The 23,928-nt window shown below is 38.8% G+C and overlaps 4 protein-coding genes across 5 annotated transcripts; 3 read left to right on the top strand and 1 right to left on the bottom strand.

Moving 5' to 3' along the window:
• Positions 1-3,405: 3,405 nt before the first annotated feature.
• LOC117634796 (DELLA protein DWARF8-like) lies at positions 3,406-5,494 on the top strand. Its single transcript, XM_034369018.1, has one exon. The coding sequence runs from the start codon at positions 3,705-3,707 to the stop codon at positions 5,316-5,318; it is 1,614 nt and encodes a 537-aa protein (XP_034224909.1). The 5' UTR covers positions 3,406-3,704; the 3' UTR covers positions 5,319-5,494.
• Positions 5,495-8,123: 2,629 nt separating this feature from the next.
• LOC117636198 (U1 small nuclear ribonucleoprotein 70 kDa) lies at positions 8,124-11,171 on the top strand. Of its 2 annotated transcripts, XM_034370701.1 has the most exons (9): positions 8,124-8,322; positions 8,438-8,536; positions 8,637-9,130; positions 9,638-9,704; positions 9,819-9,872; positions 10,098-10,166; positions 10,271-10,336; positions 10,412-10,480; positions 10,857-11,171. In XM_034370701.1, the coding sequence occupies exons 1-9, from the start codon at positions 8,212-8,214 to the stop codon at positions 10,929-10,931; spliced, it is 1,104 nt and encodes a 367-aa protein (XP_034226592.1). In that variant the 5' UTR covers positions 8,124-8,211; the 3' UTR covers positions 10,932-11,171. The 2 variants fall into 2 exon arrangements, with proteins under 2 accessions (XP_034226592.1, XP_034226593.1); XM_034370702.1 differs by lacking the exon at positions 9,819-9,872 and having other exon boundaries at positions 8,172-8,322.
• Positions 11,172-11,595: 424 nt separating this feature from the next.
• LOC117634546 (myb family transcription factor EFM) lies at positions 11,596-14,633 on the bottom strand. Its single transcript, XM_034368697.1, has 4 exons — positions 13,999-14,633; positions 12,889-13,590; positions 12,711-12,787; positions 11,596-12,500 (listed from the first exon to the last, which is right to left on the bottom strand). The coding sequence occupies exons 1-4, from the start codon at positions 14,210-14,212 to the stop codon at positions 12,003-12,005; spliced, it is 1,491 nt and encodes a 496-aa protein (XP_034224588.1). The 5' UTR covers positions 14,213-14,633; the 3' UTR covers positions 11,596-12,002.
• Positions 14,634-20,108: 5,475 nt separating this feature from the next.
• LOC117633615 (pentatricopeptide repeat-containing protein At5g55740, chloroplastic) lies at positions 20,109-23,193 on the top strand. The gene has a single exon (XM_034367275.1). The coding sequence runs from the start codon at positions 20,118-20,120 to the stop codon at positions 22,776-22,778; it is 2,661 nt and encodes an 886-aa protein (XP_034223166.1). The 5' UTR covers positions 20,109-20,117; the 3' UTR covers positions 22,779-23,193.
• The last annotated feature ends 735 nt before the right edge of the window (positions 23,194-23,928 follow it).

Below are 23,928 nucleotides of genomic sequence, written 5' to 3'. Positions count from 1 at the left end.
GAGTCTTCACAGACGCACAGTGTCTCTCACTCCCCACCATGACCACCCTGTTTGCAATTTGCAAATTGCAATTGCCATCTGAATGGCCAATGCCAGCGCACAGATATATTGAATTTCCCTTTTGATTCCCACACTGACTCAGTCAGTCCATATGTACGTGTCAACATCCCATTCCCCTCCCAATCAAAGTTTGGCTCCTCCTCCGCCTCCTCCTCGAACATAACATCTGCTATTTTCACTTAAATTCACATGCTTTTTGGGCTTTGTGATTTTGCTCGCTCTCTGGTCTGGTCCCAAGTTCCATGTTACCCACTGGACCACCCCACACCTCTCTTAACCTCCTCATTCGATTATAAAAATTTTAAAAATTAAAAATTAAAAAAAGAAGAAGAAAAACCTCCTCCTATCTATTACCATTTACTATTTAGATTCGAACTCTCATGTAAAGGATAAGCACATTACATCTGCTAACCTAACCTAGATTTGCATGCGGCTCTTACTTGTAATTGGGAAGATCAAGTTGTTCCTGCATTACTTTATTTCCCCCGATATGCTCTATTGCTCTATGCTCATCACTCTACTCTTAATTATTTATTTTCTTTCTACTATATCAAGTCTATAACCATGTGACTAAGTCTGAGCATATGCAAAACAAACTCATCTCATTTTTACTCCAACTTTAAGAATCTTTACTTGGATCCTTTTAGGGCTTGATCTAATATTGGACCACCCAACCCCCACCAATCCGAGGAAAAAGCTTTTTACATATTTCATGGAAAACTTTTGAACCATCAAAACCTCTGTCTGTGTGTGTGTGCGTCTCTCTCTCTCTCTCTAAATAATTGCCCATTGGTTAACCTGTCATAGATCTCTTTCTGACTTCCTAAATCTCATAGAATTGTGAGAGAATTATATTATTATATATGCATGGTTTGTAAGTTTGGATTTTATATTATTAATGTACAGTAAAGTATTGCCTTGATGGCCACAAATAAGTTCACAGGTCCTAAGAATTATGAAGAGCCAGCCGCATGTCTAGAATTTGACTCGTTCAGCTTTTCAATGGCCATTGCCTATTCGCATCAGCTTTGAGCTTTTTCTTTTCATTTGTTAATGTACAACGTACTCATACACGAGCGTGCGCAGATCAGAATCAGATGTTGCAGTTTTTGATTCAAGTGCGCACCCTGTGAATCAGACGTACTCTTTTCATTTCTAATTTACTCTGAATAAATACGATGTAGAAAACCCTGTCCTAAATTAATAGCCAAGTTGGGGATCAATATTGAATCTTTCCTTGTCCTAAATTATCATGTAATTATATTAAAAAAACACTTTAATCTATTATAATTTGATCATACATACATAATAAAATATGATTCATATTAACAACGACACCATTATGATTCATATTAAATAAATAAATAAATAAAAACAACGATACATAATAAAATATGAATTATAAATATAAAAAGGAGGTAACAATGACACCTCCTAGTGTCTTTATTCGACACATGTCTCGGTGATGTGGAATATTCGGCATTACAATGACGCTGTAACTATAATAAAAATACTGTCAATGTAAGTGTAGGGTAGCTAACAAGGTGCATTCTTCTTGTTATTTTTCTATACATTTTTTTTGTAGGTAAATTCAATAAGTCCCTCAATCTGCTTGATGATGAGGTCCCTTCACTCATTCATGTTTAAAGCAACGCACATAACGTTCCCTTTATGTGTTGAAGGATCATTTTTAAAGCAACTAAGATTAATATAGACATGTATGAATAAAAAATTATAATTTTTTTAATTATAAAAGAACGATGGTATTTTATCGATAAGATAAACAAAAGCATATATAAAATCAACTAAGGTGCCAAACTAAATTATTTAATCTCCTCTCACATTCAAGTGGTCCCGTTGATGGGTTCTACGGGGTGGGAGCCAATCATTCATGTCATTATATGCATAAGAGAGCATTAGGGATCCTTAATTAATTATAGAGGACGAGGAGGGTCAATAATTATTAACTCAAACTGTTACTGTCAATACACTCAATAACTCTGTGGAGATTAAGAGATGAATGATTTTTTAAACCTATCTATTCATTTTAATTAAGTAAAGGATTCAAGTGGTTGCTATTTGCTAACGGTTGAATTGAAGATCAGCTCGTGGATTTGACCAATCAAGGGATTAGGGGATCAGTAGTAATAATCATAGCTAGCCAGGGATTCCGATTAATTAAGCATAAGGTCATCATCATACTCGGCATTGAGGGCTAATTAATGTTGGATGAAAAGAACTATTTGAAATAAATGTATATGTTCACATCAAATTCAAGGGTCAATGCCTGCTAATATTACTCTTTACGTTAATAACTACTAGTACGTGGAGGGAGATTCGAATTTGGCCGAACTAGCATAATCTTGCATATGCTTTCCTAAGTTTCTTTGTAGTTTGTTTACTTAGAGATTATAAAATTAATTAAATTCAAATGATCTGCTTAACAATAAATTAATATATGATTAATACCAAATTAAGAAGAGCGAATCTTGGTTCATGATGCTTAATTATATTCTCTCCTCTTCTCTGCACTCACTCACTCACTCACTCACTCACTCACTCACTCACTCAGCACATGTAATGTAAGTATATTATTCAACGAAGAGATCATACCAAATCAAAAGAAAATTAAAGAAATTAGACAGAGTTCAGATGATTTGGTATAAAATTACACACAAATAGTTTAGTATTAAAATAATAATATTCCAGACCAGAGAGATCGTAGTAATTGATCAGCTTCGAAATTGCGTAGTAATTGATCAGCTTCGAATGGATGGAAAGTTTGATTCATGAGATGAGCAAACGTCGAAGCCAAGTTGACACCTGACTGACTCAGTCTCTTATTTTGTGCCTGCCTGCCTGCCTGCTGCCGGCACTGTGGACTCTCCTCCCATCTCATCTCCTCTCTTCTTCATGTAAATGTCTATACGTATTTTAAGATAAAATATAAAAGCAACAATTACTGGTATGACTTTTTTACGTATCTTTTCAATTGTAATTTATAAATAATTATATTTATACAAGCGATTACTTAAATTATTTTAAATTAATTTAATAAGAAAATAAGACTCGAACATAGATGCATTGCCGGACTAACTGATCTAACACAAGGACGATACATTTTTAAAATGCTCTTGATATAAAACATAGATTACTTATTATGAATGAATTATTTTACTTGAACAAATGAGCATTAACATAGAGGCTAGTAGGCTACAGCCACAACTACTCCAAATCAAATAAAATAATGGAAGAGGAAAAACAAATCCATGAGAAATAGTGGAAGTTAAAGAGGAAAAAGGAAAAAGGAAGCAAAGCAGTATATACACTATACAGTTGGTGGGTAGTGGACCACAGGAACATGTCAGCAGTCATCTCTGTCCTACACTATACTTCTTCCTCCCTACTCGTCCGTATCAAAACCCCCCCTCTCTTTTTCACTTCCGCCCTATTTCTTCATCCATCTCTTTCCACTCATCGCTCACTCCTTCCTCACTCTCCCTCTCTCTCTCTCTCTCTCTCTTCCCTGATGGAAAGGGAAATGGAAATGAACACCAAAACCCACAAACACCCACCTCGTATCTAATCCATCCTCACCCACCCAATTCCTCTTCAGTTTGATCAGCGCACCCGCAATTATATCTATGGGGCCCTACGGTTCCACCGTTTGCTCCGGCGTCAGCAGCAGCGCCAGCTCCTCTTCTTCCTCCTCCGTCACCAAACCACCCGCCGAGATCGATGGCTATTTGGCCGACGCCGGCTACAAGGTCCGCTCCTCCGACCTACGACATGTCGCTCAGCGCCTCGAGCGCCTCGAGACCGTCATGGTCAACTCCCCCAACGACCTTTCCCAGCTCGCCTCCGACGCCGTTCTCTACAACCCCTCCGACCTCGCCACCTGGGTCGACTCGCTCCTCTCCGAGTTCAACCACCAGCCCCTTATCTCCCTACCATCCGATCTCGACTTCCCTGATGCCATCATCAATCCAACGGACCTCCCCAACGACACCTGGACCGAACCTCTTCCTCCTCCTCAGCAGCAGCAGCACCAGCTCACCGTCGTCACGGCTATGGAAGAAGATTCCGGGATAAGGCTCGTCCACTTGCTCGTCACGTGCGCCGAATCCGTCCAGCGTGGCGATCTCGCGTTGGCGGGCTCGCTGATCGAGAACATGCAGACTCTGCTCACACGTGTCAACACCAGCTGCGGCATCGGTAAGGTCGCTGGTTACTTCATCGACGCCCTCAGCCGCCGAATCTTCTCCCACCAGAGCGTCGCCTCGGCTCACGAAAACGAGCTCCTCTACCATTACTTCTACGAGGCCTGCCCTTACCTCAAATTCGCTCACTTCACCGCCAATCAGGCCATCCTGGAAGCCTTCCAGGGTCACGATTGCGTCCACGTCATCGACTTCAACTTAATGCACGGCTTGCAATGGCCGGCACTTATACAGGCCCTGGCTCTACGCCCCGGTGGGCCCCCCTTGCTCCGACTGACGGGCATTGGACCGCCTTCGCCGGACGGGCGAGACTCGCTGAGAGAAATCGGCCTTCGACTGGCCGAATTGGCTCGGTCCGTCAACGTCCGTTTCGCCTTTCGTGGCGTGGCGGCTTCGAGGCTCGAGGATGTGAAGCCGTGGATGCTGCAGGTGAGCCCGAAGGAGGCTGTGGCAGTGAACTCAATCATGCAGCTGCATCGGCTTCTCGGATCGGACCCGAACCGGAATTCCCCAATCGAGATGATGCTGGGCTGGATCCGGAACCTGAACCCGAAGATCGTGACGGTTGTGGAGCAGGAAGCGGACCACAACAAAACCGGGTTCTTGGACCGATTCACTGAGGCTTTGTACTACTACTCGACCATGTTCGACTCGTTGGAGGCTTGCGCGATGCAGCCGGAGAAGGCCTTGGCGGAGATGTACATACAGAGGGAGATATGCAACGTGGTGTGCTGTGAGGGCGCGGCTCGAGTGGAGAGACATGAGCCTTTGGGGAAGTGGAGGGCTCGGCTGGGACAAGCCGGTTTTAGGGCTCTGCATTTGGGCTCCAATGCTTTCAAGCAGGCGAGTATGCTTCTGACACTTTTCTCGGCGGAAGGATACCGCGTGGAAGAGAACGACGGGTGCCTCACTCTCGGCTGGCACAGCCGTCCTCTCATCGCGGCTTCGGCTTGGCAAGTCATGCCTACGGCTGAAGCAACCACAGCCAACCAACCGGTTGGGGTTATTAATCAGAATAATAATGCCAATCATGTCTAAATTTCACCTTACCTTTTTTATTTTATTTTAAATTTTATGAGTTTCTTGCTCTTTTTTTCATGTTCTGCTTTAATGATCCAGAAATGCTTAATGGATGGGGTACAATATATCTAAATATTTTAGGTACAATATTTTTATTTTCTAAAAAAAATAATTTAATTTATAACCCTTGATCTTATGTTAGTCTTTTACGAAACAATTTGAGATGTTGTGTTATGGTATTTTAAGTGAAAACAAGGATTTATAATTTATGGCTGTCACAAAGGAATGGAAGAAGATCTTGGACGCATGATTCTCCTGAAACAACCATCTCATTTGTATTGATTCAGTTGTAATGGCTGGGTTGTAGAGAAAACCCAGGTTCCCAATAAACTTGTGGAGTGAGGTAAAAGACATAACTGGAGTGATGAATGTGTTATGGATGGAATCTTAGGAAAAGTATGTTCATGTTATGGATGGTCTAGAAGGGCAGTCAACGCCGTGGCGCCGTCCAAGATTGATTTTGTAGAGAAAGAAAAAAGAAATGGAAATTGGAAAGGGAAAGCACACTGGTAGCTGACGTTTACCATAATGGAATAGGAACAGTTTAAAAGGGTCCAATCTACACGATAGTACGATACCCTCAGCCTATTTTGTGCCTAGCTTAGCCAAGCCCTATATATCATCGACTGCTACCTGCGACCAAACACTGATAATAATTCTTCCTACGCGTTTGGTAAACGTCTGCATTATTATCTCTCGAATTTATTTTCTATAAACCAGTTTTTATTTTCTTAATTTAATGATTGAAAGTTGACGTCCAACTAGTATGGAAATATTAATTAAATGGATTGAGCATGTTAATTATGTTTGATAATCATGAATCATGAATCATGAATCATGATGATGGCTGGCTCTGGCTGGCTCTGGCTGGCTGGCCATTTTCGTTTTTGAAGTGCCGATTCGAGTAGTATGGGTATGGTATGGGACAGTCGTTTTTCATTTGTCAAAACACCATAAATAAATAAAAAACGGAAATGATAATCAATTATTCGGTTTTTTTTTTCAAACCAAACGGACGCTAACATCAAAGAAAAAGTCACTTTCAACCAGTACATAATTACAGGATTTAACTCGTTACCTACCCTGTGGAAAAGGGTTATGCTCCACGTGAGTGGTCCTCTAACGAAGCAAAGATTAAGCGTCACTCGATCAAATGTTCATTCATTTTAACAAAAGAACCGACCGAGAACCGATAAACATAAACGTAGGACGATGGGCCCATGAACAATGCAACCATTATTGAATCGTGCTTGCAAGAAGATCAGTGATAAAGCTTTTGAAGTAAAAAGCAAGAAAAATGCAGACACCATGTTTACCTTCGCCATTGATTGTGATTTTCAAAAGAGAGATCGAGATGGGTTACGGCTACATCATGCATGTACATGAACAAAACCAACAGGACAGGGATCGAGAGACCCCATTGGCAACTTGGCATTCACTCACTCTTCAATTTCTGCACAACAACACTTTGTGACTTTTAATTAATCATGTACATATGTCATATGGGTGCATGTGGCTTTGCTAAGAATGGAAAAAGGAAAACCCACTAAACCATAACGGGGCCCAGAACCCCGACCCAATAACGTAATAATGAGTCAAGAGGGACTCAACATTGCCTCCCACATGACACCACTGTCCTCTGCCTTTTGCCACCTCTCCTACGTAAACTCCCTCTGCCGACTCATCTACAACACCTGAATTATTATTTCTTTTTCTTTTTTTAAATTATAATTTTAAAAAATACAAATGATATTCGGAGCTATTGATCTACAAATTAAAGCTCTTTTTCACTAGGCTATATTCCGCTTTAACTAATTTTCCATGTATTATTAGAGCTACTACATATTTTATAATTTGGGTGGAATTTGAAAAAATAAATGAAATATTATAAAGAAGAAGTTGCGTTGGTGGAGCGGGTGGGCGGGTCGCCCGGAACCTTAGAGGCCCACCGCTTTGGCCTGTTTTTAGGTTTTCACGTGATCCCGTTACGGAAGAGGCAGAGGCAGAGCAAGTTGGAGGAAGTGGGCCCAAGTGGCCCACATTGAATTTCTTTTGAAAAAGGACCACCATCACCACGACGCAACCCAAAAAGCCAGGGGGCTGACTGATCTGAGAGGGAGAGGGAGAGGGAGAGGGAGAGGGAGCATATTCACGTGTCAGTTACCTCCCACGTGTTGACAACGATATAACCTCCCTTTCTGTAAATCTTTCTTTCTTTCTTTCTTTCGTAGGTCAATTTTTTGGGTAAGCAAGGAGGAGGACAACTCTTGAATTTAAACAGCCACATGATAGATTATCAGTCATCAACATGTGGGCCCATCAACGAATTGTCCTTGACGTGGACCGCCTGATTTATGATAGACAGTACTTTTTTTCTCTAAACTTTCTTAAAGTAGTCTAGTTTATATGAGCACGGACTCAAATTTGAGTGCAACGAGATATGTTCATTGTCACCACTAACTAACCTAACTTACATTTAAATGAATCATTTCCACAAATCCAAACCAAATAGTCATTATCATTCGAACAATAATGTTAATTTTTAACAATTCCCCATCCAAATCTCAATAGAAATCCATCTTATTTTGAAAATTGAACATTGAGGGTGTCGTTTAATCTAATTGGGCAGGCCGATGTCAAATCCATCTTGTTTTGAAAGTCCACATTGAGGGTGTCGTTTTTTTTTTATTGGGCAAGGCCCAGTGGGGGGTGGCCATTGGGTCCAAAGTTCAAACGACACATTCTTTTCTGGGAACTGCACAGTGCACTACATGTCGTTTGTTATTTGGTAAAGAAAGCAAAATAATAGGAAAACTATTGAGAACAACTGGGAGAGGGGCGAGTGAGGGAGATGACGATAGACGACGAGAGCTCCGTCTACGTTGGAGGCCTTCCGTACGACGCCACCGAGGATAGAGTTCGCAGAGTTTTTGAGTTGTATGGTTCCGTCATTGCCGTTAAGGTCACTCCCGCTACTTTTCCTTCTTCTTTTTTTTGGTCCATTTTACTTTGTAGGGTTTTAAGCATTTAGGTTTTCTTTCCCTCATCTGCTGCTTCTTCAATTCTTCAATTTACAGATTATCAATGATGCTTCGACCAGAGGAAAATGCTATGGCTTTGTTACTTTCAGGAACCCTCGGTCTGCAATTCATGCCATCAATGAGATGGATGGCAGGGTATGTTTTATTTATTTAAGTTTATACTTGAACATTTATGGTGTCTGTGATCAGTTTGTTTTCTTAAAATCTTGAGTGACATTATTGAGCTTTGAATTAGACTGTTGATGGAAGAGTTATCAGAGTAAATGAAGTGAGGACTAGAGGTGGAAGATTGGGTTTTGGTAGAGACAGAGAAGGTTTTGGACGGAATGTTGAGAGGGGCAGGAACTGGGATAGAGATAGAGATCATGAGAGGGAGTATGATCATGATAGAGACCGGTATAAGGATCGATACAGTGATCGGTCGAGAGAGCACAGTGATCGATCAAGAGAACGTGACCGTGGCCGGTCCCTTGGGGTTGATCAAGAAAGGGATAGAGGGTATGACCGTGAGCGTGATTATGATCAAGTAAGAGATCATTTCTTGGATAGAGACCGTCATCAAGACAGAGATTTGGAAGATGCCGAGCAAGGACAGAGCAGGAACCATGATCAGGGTTGGGAAAGAGATCGAGCATTGGACTCTGACAGAGATAGGGAGATGGAAAAAAACAAAAATCATACTACTATAGCTGCCAAGGATAGAGATCAACATTCAAGGAGAAGGAACAGGTAAGATGCCCTTCTTGTTTCTAATTGTTGTTTGGCATTAATCACCTGTCAGAGGATAAGGGTGGAACTGGACTTCATATTTAAATTGCACAGTTGTTAACATTTTGCATACATAGATTACGTTCTTTTGTATTTTATAAGTCAAAGTTTTAATTGTTGCATCCTCTTAACTTGATCGTGAGTATGCTGGTTAGCCTTTCATTTAACAACATCCGGAATAATTGATACTTGTATGTAGTTGCACGTTGACTTCTAGAAAATACATATCCTATCTCGATTACTAGATGACAGAGTCCTAAATGCTTTTAGGAGTTGAATATGACATCTGCATAAATGTTGTGGCCACGTTGATCTTTTTGTATTTCAGTATCAATTGTGTTTCTTGGGAGATGATCAAGAGAAAGAAAGATATGATGAATCACATAAGGGTCCTCTTATGTTCTGGTTTCTTTTCTGCAGTTTAGATTCTGTCGTTTTTCATGATGTTCTGTTTTTTTTTTCCTGCAGTTCAAATTCTGTTGACCGACAAAGTAGGGACCTGTTATCCCATCCCAGTGATGATTACGATGATCAGGCAAGTTCGGCATTTTTAGCTTTTCTCGCTAAGATAGTGCCATACATATATAAGTTTGTGTCATCTTAATTAAAATACTTTTTTGCTTGCATTTTCTTCTGTTAAAAATATTAGGTAAAAGAACAGCTCGAGAGATCCATGCGAAGGCTTGAAGAAATAAAAAAGGAGGTCTGTCTTCCCTTAAAGAATTTGAGTAAATAAAGCAATGCCTATACCTTTATTTGTCTGACTGAAATTATTCATAAAGACCTATGTTGGCATTGTATAGATTTTCTGATACCAATAAGCAAGAGGCACGTTTTCTGGTAGTTCAGCATTATTTCTTGCATTTGACCTGCATGAAAGTCATAATGAAATTTTTAGGGGACACTAATTTTCATTATATGTTGTCAGACTATTCAGATGGAAGAGAGTTTGAAAGAGAAAGGAAAACTAGTTTTGGATTTGCAGAAGAAATCTAAGGTACCCCTGTTTGTACTTTGATCTGCATGCATGTCTTTATTCCAAGTCTTCTGGTTTCACATGCTAAACGTTGTTCATGTCCTGCTGAGAATTTGTTTATGCAGAAATTGGAGGATGCATTGATAAATGCAAAGAAGAACTCTTCACACCATAAGATGAAATTAACCAAGGTATTTTCAATTGCTAAGGCTGGTTGCGAATAAACTGTACTGGACACTGATTGGAGTTAATGTTTTTATTTGCAGCTACATAAATCCTTTATGCAAGTAAAAGATTACACTGAAAGACTTAAAAGCTGTGAACACGAACTTCAGGTTGGTGTCTTCTCTCCTCTTAAGCTTGTACAGAAAAACAATGCTGGTACATTACCTTGTTATTCATGGTTACAAATGAGTAAAGAAATGAGCCATTTAAAGAAAAATGCAAATGGGAAAGAACATTTTCCTTTACTAATATCTGTGAATTGAAGTCGAATCACCTAGCTTTCGTCTGGATCTATTTTGACTGGAGTTGGGCCAATTTATGCTTTTGCCAAATGGGAAGCCCAAAGTTTGGTCTTCTAAGAACTCAAACCCTCTTTTGATGTTATGTATCTAATGCAAAACTTCCATATCTATATTTGGATCATTAGATTGCGATAGGAGGGTGATTTAGTGACAGAACGTAATGTATAAACCATTTTGCTTGCAGTCGCTCGTTGATACAGAAATGTTGGAAGATGAGGTTGACTTAAGGGACGGAATCTTGACAATTGGCAATACATGATGTCATGTTGAACCTTGAAAGAAGGAGTGATCTGTAATAGAACTTAACGTATACTGTATATTGTTTTGAGGTGGGGGATTTGAAGCTTTTTTGTAGATATTTAGTCCAAAGTCAGCTGAGAAACGGCTTATTTTATCTGAGATGTATTATATTCTACATCATGTTTGCTGGTCTGCACTTTAGCGCCGACGATGAGAAGATGGTGATGGCAATGCTAACATGTAACCCTCTTCCTCTTCCTCTGAATTTCTTAAAGCAAAGCAACAGAAAGAAAAAGGCCATTAATAAAGTGCCCGTTATGTGTTTTTTGTGAAAAAAAGCCTCTGACGAGAGATTAGGGTGGAAAGAAGTCTGAGTCAGGCACACACTTTCGGTACCTCTTCTTTCGCGACCTAAGTTTTTAAAGTAGCACAACACATGCTTCTTAGTTAATCCGACAAGTTTCCTTCTCTTATTAGACTTATTTGAAGCAATAAGCTCAAAATTTCGTTTTTTTCTTTGGTACCAAGGACGGCCAAAGCCCCATAACAAGCTCGAGTAGCACATGGTTTTACATTTTGAATTAGGATTCAAATTCCATGGCACTCTGGCAATGCGTGTGAGAAAATTCCGTTCTCTTTCCTACTTTTGACAAAAAGGTAGAGAACATAAACTGGACAATGTGTGAGAAAACCTCTTCTCCTTCTTAATTTTGGGTGAAAAAAGAAATAGGATCGAAGGACCTTCATGTTGTACAGTAGTCAGTAATTCACGGTGGAAAGCACATTTTTATAGATGTGAATTATTCCTTCAAATAGAATCAATCTAAAGGAAAAAGAAAAGGAAAATAAAACAAACACTCACTTTTCCCGTTATGACGTTTTTACCCTCTCTAAAGACCCTAAAACTAAAACTCACACGGTCGATATAATAATATATCATATCACATGAATAATGATAAATTGAGAATTAAACATGATTAGCGCATACAAACATACAAATGGTAGCCCTAATTTTTAATTAGTCCTAACCCTAACCCTAACCCAAAACCTTTGATAACTAAGAAACCCTCATGCCCTGACCACCACAAGGTCAGAACTTGAGCGTGATCTGACTGCCATTACTGTCCTCAGCGTCTTCTGATCTCCTCGAAGCCACCCCTCCTTTTCTATGATCTCCTCCGTTCATCTGATCACCGCCGCTCTCTGCACCCTTCCAGCTGCTGCTGTCGGACTTGCCATCTTCGATGCTCTCCGACCGTCCGCAGGCCCCGTGGCCATCGGACTCGGGGGAGCTGTGAGTGTTGGAGGTAGTGGAAGCCCTGTACACGTGGAGCTGGTGGTGGAGGGTGTGGTGGTGCAATTGCTGCGGTGGCTGCGTGGTGTAGAAGTCTTGGGGCATTGGGGTTGCACAGTAGTGGGTTGGTGCATGGGAGCCAGGGTGTGGGCTGTAAAGGGCTGTGGGGCCATTGTGTGCCGCGTTGGCATACTCTGGCGGGACCCAGATGCCACCTAGGACTACCAGTTGTGGCGTTGGGCCTCCGGCTGCTTGTGGGCTAGGGCTTGGTCGTCTTGTGTGGAGCCTGTACTTCTGTGATAAGAATTTGAAACAAAAAGAAAAGGAACAAGGAAATGTTATTTATATTATATATAGTAAGGACAAGACAAAGGGAAGCAAAGCAAAGAGGATATGTATGCATATCAAATGTTTCATGCCTGCCAGTGCCTGGCTGCGAAGGCTGCATGTATCAGAAAAAGAGAGAGACATAATATCATTTGTAGGTGCAGTAGGATAAGGTACCTGCAGATGGCTTTTAACTTCATCGTTGGTCAAACCGTCAACCTTCATCAGCTCTCTGATCTGTTTCGGGGTCGCCACTGTCAAATTGACCAAAACAAAAACGTACGTACGTAAACATCAAATCCATATGATTATATTACATATAAAAATAAATAAATAGCAAATTAATAATTTATACCTTGAGAACCACCAAGCATTTGAAGGGCATTAACGAACCGCCGGTGCAAGTCCGGAGACCAACACCTCCTTGCCTTCCTATGAGTTTGAGATTGAGATTGATTGTTGGTGGTTGTGGTTGTTGTTGTCTGTGTTTGCCCCTCTGATATATTTGAATTATTAATTCCACCGGTTGCTAATAATTTAGCTTGTTCACTACAATTGCCATTATTAGCTGATGAATTAATCATTCCATTCTCATGGGTGGTCTCGGAATTATTACATGACTTGATGATCTTGTCCTCCATTAACATCTCTGCTGCCTTGTTGTTCTCTGGGGAGGCAAGAGCCAGCTCTGGGAGAGGCCGCAAAGTTGGGCTTGGGCAAGAGTTGCGGTCTTTGGAAAATGGATGGAAAGCTCCTCCTCCATAGGATCTGTGCTGCTTGGCGTCTAACCCGAGCTTGGGGCTGACACTAAAGCCGATATCGGTTTCTTTTGGGGATGTTATGGACTGGGGTTTGGTTGCATTGATATGATCACTTGCTTGGCTCCACAGTTGGGCAGAGGTCATCCAATTTGCCTTATCAGAAGTGGTGTTTGTAGTTTTTTCTGAGCCTTCAGTGGGTGAATGTTTAAGGGGTATGAATTCTTCAAGCACTGGCCTATTTGGCCCTTGAATATTTGCTCTGTAAGCTTGAAGTTGCTGCCTTGAAGCCTCCACCGCTGGAATTGCAATCTTGATGATTAGTACATAATGGAGAAAAACAAGATATTCTGGTACCCAAAATAAATTAAGCAAATCACCCTGAGTTTCTGTATAGGTTTCTTCTAGATGTAAATATATTTTAATCTCTTATATGTTGTCTTTATGATCTTTATATTCATATATCCTAATTCTTTTTGCCATATATGGTGGCTTTAGTTTCTTTAGAAAATATGTTGGATATGAATAAGTAGCTACTTTGGACCCATAGAGAAACAGAAAGCTACAATCTCTCCCTTCTATAAATGAAAAAGGGATAAAGAAGTAAAGGGTTGGGAGGTAGTGCTAACTAATTAAAACTTGGAGGAAATTAAGTAACATGAATATCCAAATTGAGGCTGCATGCTAGATGATGATGATGTATGTACCAGTGGTGAGGAGTTGCATGGAAAGAGGGAGCTCGCGCTTGAAAGCATCAATCTTGAGACGTTCTTCTTCAAGGCGGGAGAGGAACTCTTCAAGCTTCTGAGTCTGAGACTGGTCATGGTGATGAGACGCCTGCAGGTCTCCAAAGGATTTGAGGAGCATGGAGTAGCTGTGGGGCTTGCAGTCCAGGCTTAGTTCCGAAGGCGATGATGCCATTTACTGATTAACCAATTAATTTGCTTATAAATTCAGAAATGGATATAACAAGAAGCAAAACAAGAGATTTTGGATATCTAACTTTGGTTGCTAACTGCTCATAAAACTGGCTACTGTTTTTATTAGAAAATGTTGACGCCCAAGCAACAACAACAGGAACAGGGTATGTAGGAACAAACAAGAGCAAAAGAGGGTCTTTGGCTCTTTCTAATTTCTAGATAGGATGGTGGTTCAACTTAGAGAGAGAAAGAGAGGGAGAGAGAAAGGGAAGGGATGTTGGTTTGTGAACACAAGGAGGATCGAGGTAGGATCGTCTTCTTTTTAGGGTGAGTTCAAGGGAATAAAGTGGCTTGCTAGCTCTAGCTGGGGGGATTTGAGAGAGAGAGAGAGAGAGAGAGAAGAAAAGAAAAATAAAGCAAGAAGGGAGGGGGATAAAGAAGGATGGTAACTTCTTGCAAAGAACAAAGGCAAAGAAAAGCTAAAAATGAGAGAGAGGTTCTCTCTCTCTCTCTGTGCTGATATCTCTGGCTGTGGTTGTGGCTGTGGGAGAAGGAATCAAGGTGTCTGACACTAGAGGGGTCATGTGCTTAGAGCCTTTGTTTCAACTTAACTCTCTCTCTCTCTCTCTCTCTCTCTCTCTCTCTCTCTCTCTCTCTCTCGTCTGTACGAATTCAAATTCACCAAAATAAAAGATGATTCTTCTTCTTACTGCTGTGCCTTTTTTTTCCCTTTCTCTTTTTAATAATTATTTCCTTACTTTTCTTTGGTCCTTCGAATCGTACTCAGCTATGAACTTATTATTCTGTCAAGCCAAAATTAAACCTATATATTCATATGTTCTTATGTATTGAATTTTAAGCTTATCCTACGAAATTTTCATTACTATATATATATATATATATATTGCATTTGATTTAGTATGAGATACACATGCATGGCTTTTGACATGTAACTGGTGGTGCCCATGGGATGGTTCAGATGAAAACCTCTGCCCAAAATATGTGTATATATATATATATATGTTTATATTGAACAGTGAAAAATATTAGCAGTCCACAAAATATAAAGGGTCAAAAAGAATGGTGGGGATTCCATGGTTGGTTGTGACTTGTGATGTACGTATATCACATCGAAAGTCTAACCACAAGAAAGCTGTAGTCCAAAGCAGTAGCCAGATTGCAGATATCGGACACGTGTACGGCCAAGTAGTACTTGAGGGTACCCTTACCAAATATATACCCATTCATATAATAATTAACTAATAATATTATGTATTCATGATTCTAGGATGATTAAATACTTATTATGAATGAAAAAGCCTTGGGAGGAGCATATACCATCATCCATCCTCCATCCTCCATCCTCCATGATCCATATATTAATTTTCTTTCTTTACCATTAGCCATTACCCATTACCCATTACCCCATCACCACCGAATTGGAATTGGAATTGGAGAAAAAAATCGAAAGAGAGTAAAAGGAGGACATCTTCAAATGGGATTAGTATCATTATTCCATGCACCATGCTGCATGCAACTTTCTTTTTGGTTTCAAAAGTTGCATAATTGCTGTGAAATTGAGTGCATTCACAGAGAGAGAGAGGGGGAGAGAGAGAGAGGGAATATCTAATATAAAAAGATGAAACATTCATGTTAAAGAATATAATATTTGCCTCCAAGGAAAGGAATATCTTCGTTCCAATTCTACGACTCTAAATTAAGGGAACAAAACCCACAAAGCTTAAAGGGAAATTGAAAAACCATTACCACCCCAAAAAAGAATAATAAAGGAGCCTAAGAGAAGGGAATCTTCTTCTGCTACTCGCTTTAATGAAGTGGGTTGGAAGGTAAGAAGATTCTTTTTTGTAAAAAAAAAAAATTTAGGGGAATTTTCCTAGGGTTCTGAACCTCCATAACAATTAATCCCGATTCGCCTTTGAATGAATATAAATATATATTATTTTGAGAGCTTTAGCTCAAAAATCAAATAGGTTCTGGATAAGAAATACCCACTTCGATTTATAGCTCTTAATTAGACTATGTCCTTTTTATTAGGAAGAAGAAGAAAAAAAGTATCTATAAGGATTTTTCTGATTATTCAACTGCTAATAATGGATTACAACTCGTGAAAAGAGAACTTAAACTTTTCAAGTACTAATGAAAAAGGGAGAGATAAGACTTCATCCTCAAGACTAATGCATTGTAAATTTAAAAAAAATGATAAAGATGCATACCAATAGTGTATAGTAAACTATTAAAACTTGAAATAAATATTTCATAAGAGTAACGTAACCACGATTTTTTAATATATTATGTCATAATTTCCTGAGTACTAGCAAAGCGATCATCTAAGGCCTCCAATTTATATAAATCCCTACATATAACTAGTATGTCACTATATATAATACCCCAACTCTAGATATAAAAATTATGTTATGCCCAATAATTCAATCCAAATTTAAGAAGAGCTCAGCTCGAAGAAAAAAAACCCACTTATTCAATAAATTCATAGTCTAAGCTAATTAACATATTTGAATAAAATTAAGAAATAAAATGCATTGAGCTCAATTTCATATGTTTGAACTCTGAAAAAGAATTCCAAGTATGATGATTGATGATTTCTTTTAGTTTTGAATTTCAAGCATTATTTTTTGGGGAAATTATTAGTCTTGAATTTTCATTTTCAGTCAAGATTCACAATTCTGAAGACTTTTTTGGTGCATGTGTGTAAGTAAATATGTATTATTATACTAGAATTTGAGTAAAAAGTTTGTTTTATCCCTTTCTTGTTGTGTACAATATGAATTACATATGATGTTTGTTGTTTTTTTTAATATAAAAAAACTTACAATCTTAATTTTGAGTTTATATAATATTTTTCTCAAAATTCTTGTGGTAACAATAAATAGCACGAATGAATATATATAGAAGGTCGAATGTCACATTTTTGTGATTCATCTAGGGCCTCCAAAACATTAGAATCGCATGACCTAGGGTGATGGCATGACATGCATGCAACTAAACAATGAAAAATTGTTCAGTCCAATATCGATCCCAGCACCATTTTCAGGCAAAACCAGATATATGCAATGCAGACCTTTTCTACTGAATGAACAAAGTCGCAGAGAGAGAGAGAGAGAGAGAGAGAGAGAGAGAGGACTTTATGAAATTGCATTTGCATCGAATTCTCTTTTATCTGTTACAAAGACAAAGACAAAGGGAGAGAGATAGAGATGTCCAATAATAATGATGGTTGGTCGCTTTCTAAAATCAGTCTTCTCGTACAATACTCCAACCCAAACCTTTTCTGCAGATTCTCTCTATCTCCCTCTCATTCTTCATTTCTTTCTTTCTTTTTGGTTTTTGTTGTTCTTTTCCAATGGGAAGTAAAGGAAAAGAAATCAAAGGAAAGAGATTCTCCTCGTGACACGTGTCGTGATATTCCACCATATCGTCCTTCTGAATATCCCTTTTGTCTGGCGCAAAAATAAAGGAATATTCCCTTTTCCTTTTCCTTTCCCGTTTTCCAATTATGAATTGCATTACAATTTTACAGGCTACACCCAACATTAAAATTTGTGTTCAAAACAGAAACCGAGGTGCTAAAGAAAGCTCTGCCTGCCCCAAATTGCAATTGGCCCCTCATTTTTGCTGAAATCCATGTAATGCCTATACCCTAGTCCTACGAGGCTCTACTCCACACTGTTTCTATCTAACCAAATGACAACAACGTAATTGCAGAGAGATCTCTCTTTATCCCAACTTCATGCATCCATTTTCCTTTAATCGTATTATGTTATGTCACGTAATCGTGTTATGTTATGTCACGTGAGAAGAGAGATAAGAAACATAAAATACATGCGTTGTGTTCGTTACACCAAATTTGCTTCACAAGCTTGTTATTTTATTTATGAATGCGCATGCATGGCCCTGGTCTAAAACAGAATGGAACCTTAGTCGTTGTGTTGGCATATAATACATCGGTCTTTTAATTCCTTGTTGTTTTTGAGCTTTTGATGCTTAGAAATTACAATGGGTTTCACATGGGCCAAAAGTGAGATCCCCCGAATAGCCTATCTTATATTTATCACAAGCGTTCGGACATCAACTTTACTGGGAAAAGCCCAGTTATTAGGTTAGGACCACTATTTTTTCACAGAAATTCCCTCTCCACTAGTCCAAGGCTCAACTTTTCCCATGGTATGTTCATTGATAATTAAAAGGCCTCAGATGCTGCTGTATATGATCATAATGTCAAGAATCCAAATGTTCCTTTTTTTGTTTTTGTTTTTTGAAAATAATTAAATGTATTTTTTGAAGAATATATAAATATATAAATATATATTATATATATAAATTCTCCTATGTAGACGTCCAGATATTATTATCGCGCGGACGTCATGTATTTTCTACTGCCAATATTTGCTTCTCTCTCTTTACAATGACATCCACATGATAATAACGTGTGGACATACGAACGAGAGAATAACTATATACTAATTTTAACGTTTTCAAATTATGGGAAAGCTAGCTCCAACCTAAAGGATATAAGAAAATTCATCTCACTACCAACTGAAAGGTGCCATGTGTACTATATCATGTAACAAATTAATATATTAAGTACATTTTAAATAAAGTCCTACTGATTTAGTATATGCTTTAAAATACGACAAGGATGGAGTCCTGATTAGTCTTTCTCCTCAGCATGACCAAAAGTCTAGTTTGAAACAGGAATATTACGAAAATGTCAGATTCTATTCCATTCTATCTATCCACTAATTCATCTAAATCTACTTTATTTTTCAGGAACTAACTAATTATATATGGCATATAAGAGAGAGATATATATATATATAAATTCAAAGTTGCTTCTTCAACTTGTTTCAAATTGGAGGCCGAAAATAATATTTATAAAAATAAAAAGAAACGAATGAGCTTTATATGAAATATTCTTAAATGTATAATTAACTTTGCGGAAAGGCAATGAAAGGTACATTTACGGGCTGTAAGGTTTGTCAATGAGAATCACGAACTAAATATTTCTGATGATAAATGGATTGTTCTACTAAATTCTCTAATAATTCCACTTCTTTTTGGCATCAGAATTTCATAATTTATTCATTATTGCGAGCTAGCTGGTGATATATATATATATATATATATATATATATATATACTAAATTCTCTTCTGATTTCTCAGTGTACAATCACAAAGTACTACTCTTACTCTAAGAAGGAAAATTCTTTTCCTTTAAAAAAACCGAATATAAATTAAGAGAACCTTTCTTATTGAGAGGGTCGATAATATACCAAACTCACACACACACTATTCGAATGCTATAACTCGAACGCCTCACCTTTTCTCATATGGAAGCAATTGCTCTAAACCACCTCTGCACTTCTAAAGAAGTAGGAGTCTTGACCAAAAATATTATGGAGTGAGTGCATAAGGCATCTGAATAAGCATGAGAGAGTGGAGTATGGAATTAGAATCCCTTTGGTCGGCCTCTTAGCAAAAGACATGAACTACTTAATAATAATAATAAATACAAAAAAAAGGCACACTTAGAGTGTCTATGAAGACACGAATTTGGAACATATATCTTAAATATATATTATATATGCTGTTGACCTATTGTTGTCTTGAGATTCATCACAAAGCATTCTATCAATTTTTTTCCTTTGGTAAAAGAAAATGTGCACGTAGAGGTATATGCATCACCACAAGTTGTAAAATATCTATTGTTCTTCATAATCTACATATATATATAAATCAAAATCTGGGTTAAAAAAATCAATTCATTTAAAATTGCCCTAAAAATTCACAAAATATAGCTTCTTCATTCCCAACAAATTTTCTCATAAATAAAAAATAAAGTGAAAAAAGAGAAGCCTATGTCGAGATTATGGGCCAAGAGACCATCATGATTGAAGCCCAGGTTCATCTAAGGCCCAAGTTAATAATGTCCGTATTGACGATAATGCCCTTTCCCGCTTCGTGTGGCAACGACCAACCATATCCTCCTCTTGTTTCCTCTGCTTCACGCCTGGCCATGGCTTCTCTACCGTACACCACAATTCCAAACCCACAACTCTCACTTTCCAAACAGTCTATTCCGATTGAATTCCACAAACAGTCACAAGCCCATTTTACAAAACTTCAAGAAAATGCAAAAACCCATCAAATCTTGTACCAGTCTTACTTTAGCCACATGTCCTCTCTGTGCAAACAAGGCCAAATTCAACAGGCTGTGGACTTGTTCGTTGAAATGGAACTCAAAAATCTCCAAGTTGGCCCTGAAATTTACGGCGAGCTCCTTCAGGGGTGTGTCTACGAGCGAGCTCTTCATACGGGTAAGCAAATTCACGCTCGGATCATAAAGAAAGGTGGCATCTTTGCAATAAATGAGTACATTGAAACCAAGTTGGTGATTTTCTATGCAAAATGCGATGTTCCGGAGGCTTCAAATCGTTTGTTCCGAATGGTAAGATTAAAAAACGTTTATTCGTGGGCTGCTGTTATTGGATTGAATTGTAGGATGGGTTTCTATCAAGAGGCTTTGCTAGGTTTTAGGGAAATGCAAGAAAATGGATTGTTGCCTGATAATTTTGTTGTTCCAAATGTATTGAAGGCTTGTGGTGCTTTAGAGTGGATTGTGATTGGGAAAGGGGTTCATGGGTATGTGGTGAAGTTGGGTTGTAGTGGGTGTGTCTTTGTTGCTAGTAGTCTTGTGGATATGTATGGAAAATGTGGGGTTGTAGAAGATGCAAGGAAGGTTTTTGATGGTATGCCTGAAAGAAATGTAGTCACTTGGAATTCGGTGATTGTGGGTTATGTACAAAATGGTTTGAATGAGGAAGCTATTAAGGTGTTTTATGAGATGAGGGAGGCAGGTGTTGAACCCACTCACGTTACGGTATCGAGCTTACTTTCTGCTTCAGCTAATTTAGGTGCATTACGAGAGGGTAAACATGGACATGCACTAGCAGTTGTTTGTGGATTAGAACTAAATACCAATTTGGGCAGTTCTCTTATTAACTTTTATTCCAAGGTTGGTTTGATTGAGGATGCTGAAATGGTTTTTAGCAAGATGCTTGAGAAAGATGTGGTCACATGGAATTTGCTCATATCTGGGTATGTGCAAGTGGGGGAGGTTGACAAAGCACTCAATGTTTGCCGTCTAATGAGACTTGAAAACTTGAGTTTTGACTCTGTGACTCTTGCAACCTTAATGTCTGCTTTTGCAGATACACGAAGTTTGAAATTTGGTAAGGTGGGACATTGCTATTCTATAAGGAACAACCTTGAATCCGACGTGGTTGTTGTGAGTAGCATTGTAGACATGTATGCCAAATGTGAGAAAATCGATTGTGCAAAACGAGTTTTCAACTCTTCATTTATAAGAGATCTTGTGTTGTGGAACACAATGCTGGCTGCTTTTGCAGAATTGGGTCATAGTGGTGAGGCCTTGAAAATGTTCTATCAAATGCAGCTAGAAAGTGTGCCACCAAATGTGATATCATGGAACTCTCTGATTTTAGGTTTTCTGAAAAATGGCCAAGTCAACGAGGCTAAAGATACGTTTTGGCATATGCAGTCCCTTGGAGTCCAGCCTAACCTGGTCACTTGGACTACACTGATCTCTGGTTTGGCTAAGAGTGGTTTTGGCTACGAAGCGATTCTGACATTCCAACAGATGCAGGAAGCTGGAATTAAACCCAATGTTGTGAGCATTATTGGTGTACTATTGGCTTGCATAAATATGGCATCGTTGCAGAATGGAAGAGCCTTACATGGGTATTTGATAAGGCATTCCCTCTACACTTCAATTCCAATTGCAACCTCTTTAGTGGATATGTATGCTAAATGTGGTAATATAGATCAAGCAAAGAGGGTGTTCGATATGATTGAACACAAGGAGTTGCCTGTCTATAATGCAATGATTTCCAGTTATGCGTTACATGGTCAAGCTGTGGAAGCTCTTGCACTATATCAAGGCTTAAAGGAAGAAGGTGTAAAACCAGATAATATAACCTTTACTAATGCCTTATATGCATGCAGCCATGCCATGATGGTGAATGAAGGTTTGGAGCTTTTCTTTGATATGGTATCCAATCACAATATAAATCCAAGTATAGAGCATTATGGCTGTGTGGTTAATCTTCTTTCTCGGTGTGGCAATTTGGATGAAGCTTTTAGGCTTGTTGGCACGATGCCATACAAGCCTGATGCACAAATGTTGGGATCATTACTTGCTGCTTGTAGAGAACACAATAAAATAGAACTAGAGGAATATTTATCCAATCAATTACTGAAATTACAGCCAGACAATTCTGGTAACTATATAGCAATGTCAAATGCACATGCAGCTGCAGGAAGATGGGATGAGGTAACAAAGGTGAGGCAGTTAATGAAAGAAAGGGGCTTGAGAAAGATTCCGGGATGCAGTTGGATTCAAATCGGAGAAGAACTTCATGTGTTTGTTGCTGGTGACATATCACACCCTGAAACTGAAAAAATCTATATGACGTTGGCTTTGTTGGGAATGGAAATGTCTTTTCGCTGATGTTTTCCTTCAAATCCTACTCATTATTTTATTCTGATTACTGAACTTTGAGGTGATGGTTGTCTATCTGCTATGACCCTCAGCCCTTGTCCAGGCTCCAACTGAGCACCTATGATGAATATATCCGCTCTTGAATGGAGAGCTCTCAGAGATGGGCATGCTTGTAAAATCTGAAATAAGACTATGGTGTATGGTGCAAACAAGTCAAGGGCAGTGCCAAATAATAAATTCATGAAGACTAGGGTTTGACCGGGAAGAAAAGGCTCTGAGCAAAAGTTGCAAAATCAATTGAAAAATGTTGAAGATTTGTAAACATTCTTCATGTCAACTTTCCCTGGGTGGGATCTGTAATTAGTTGGTGATCATAAAATTGTTTTTCAGCAGCTTTTCTTTTTCTTTTTCTGTTCTCAGTTCGACACGATAGTTTAAAATTACATTTTTTGTTTAGTTTCTCTGTATTTAAAACTTCTTTCATTAAGTTATTTTTTAGGGTCCGATCTTTCAGTAAGTGTGGTACATGTAACGTCACTCGTTGTGAAAAGGCCTACAACCACGACTCTATGTTATACTTGGTTTAAATAATAGGCAGTTGCCTAACAAGGATCTACAACAAACCAACCATGTTACTTAAAGTTCCTGACTGTGACCCCCAAATATAATTTCCTTTTCTGGGGTTTTACTGATCTCTCTGAATCTCTCTGATGAAGGTGGGAAGCCATGTGAGAAAAGCTTTCCTTCGGTCACCACCACCACAAACAAACTAATTTGGTGTCATGTGGGAGCATGCGTGGGTGGACATTATGTTATGTTTCCAAACATACCAAATTAGTTGCTTCACAATTTACATCTCATAAATGAATATGATATATGATGGATAGATCATAGGGCCCTTTAAAAGAATGACAATTCTCGAATTCTAGCTGCAAGGTCTTGTCTTTCCAATTCTCGAATTATTTGACACCAACTAAAATTGCTATTAAATTTTGGTTAGTTGATTTGGATGTGACTTGAAACGAACTCTAGTAAAAGTGGAGCGGAGGTTCCCATTTCTTGCCAGGTGACCTAAATAAATACCTTATTTTTATTTGTAAATGGTACTCTTTTCCTTTGGCTTGGACGACTTCACAACCCAAATTAAATCAGAAAGCTT

Source organism: Prunus dulcis, chromosome 7 (genome assembly GCF_902201215.1).
Source record: "Prunus dulcis chromosome 7, ALMONDv2, whole genome shotgun sequence".
Taxonomy (NCBI): Eukaryota; Viridiplantae; Streptophyta; class Magnoliopsida; order Rosales; family Rosaceae; genus Prunus; species Prunus dulcis.
This window is presented reverse-complemented; position numbering and strand designations above follow the sequence as displayed.

Bases quoted from the DNA above. Each gene is read 5' to 3' on its own strand.
- LOC117634796 (XM_034369018.1), top strand. From the start codon at position 3,705: ATGGGGCCCTACGGTTCCACCGTTTGCTCCGGCGTCAGCAGCAGCGCC.
- LOC117633615 (XM_034367275.1), top strand. From the start codon at position 20,118: ATGGGCCAAGAGACCATCATGATTGAAGCCCAGGTTCATCTAAGGCCC.
- LOC117636198 (XM_034370701.1), top strand. From the start codon at position 8,212: ATGACGATAGACGACGAGAGCTCCGTCTACGTTGGAGGCCTTCCGTAC. The intron at 8,537-8,636 runs GTATGTTTTATT...GCTTTGAATTAG, and splicing joins TCAATGAGATGGATGGCAGG to ACTGTTGATGGAAGAGTTAT. The intron at 9,131-9,637 runs GTAAGATGCCCT...TTTTTCCTGCAG, and splicing joins CATTCAAGGAGAAGGAACAG to TTCAAATTCTGTTGACCGAC.
- LOC117634546 (XM_034368697.1), bottom strand. From the start codon at position 14,212: ATGGCATCATCGCCTTCGGAACTAAGCCTGGACTGCAAGCCCCACAGC. The intron at 13,591-13,998 runs GTACATACATCA...TTGCAATTCCAG, and splicing joins CATGCAACTCCTCACCACTG to CGGTGGAGGCTTCAAGGCAG. The intron at 12,501-12,710 runs GTACCTTATCCT...TTCTTATCACAG, and splicing joins AAGTTAAAAGCCATCTGCAG to AAGTACAGGCTCCACACAAG.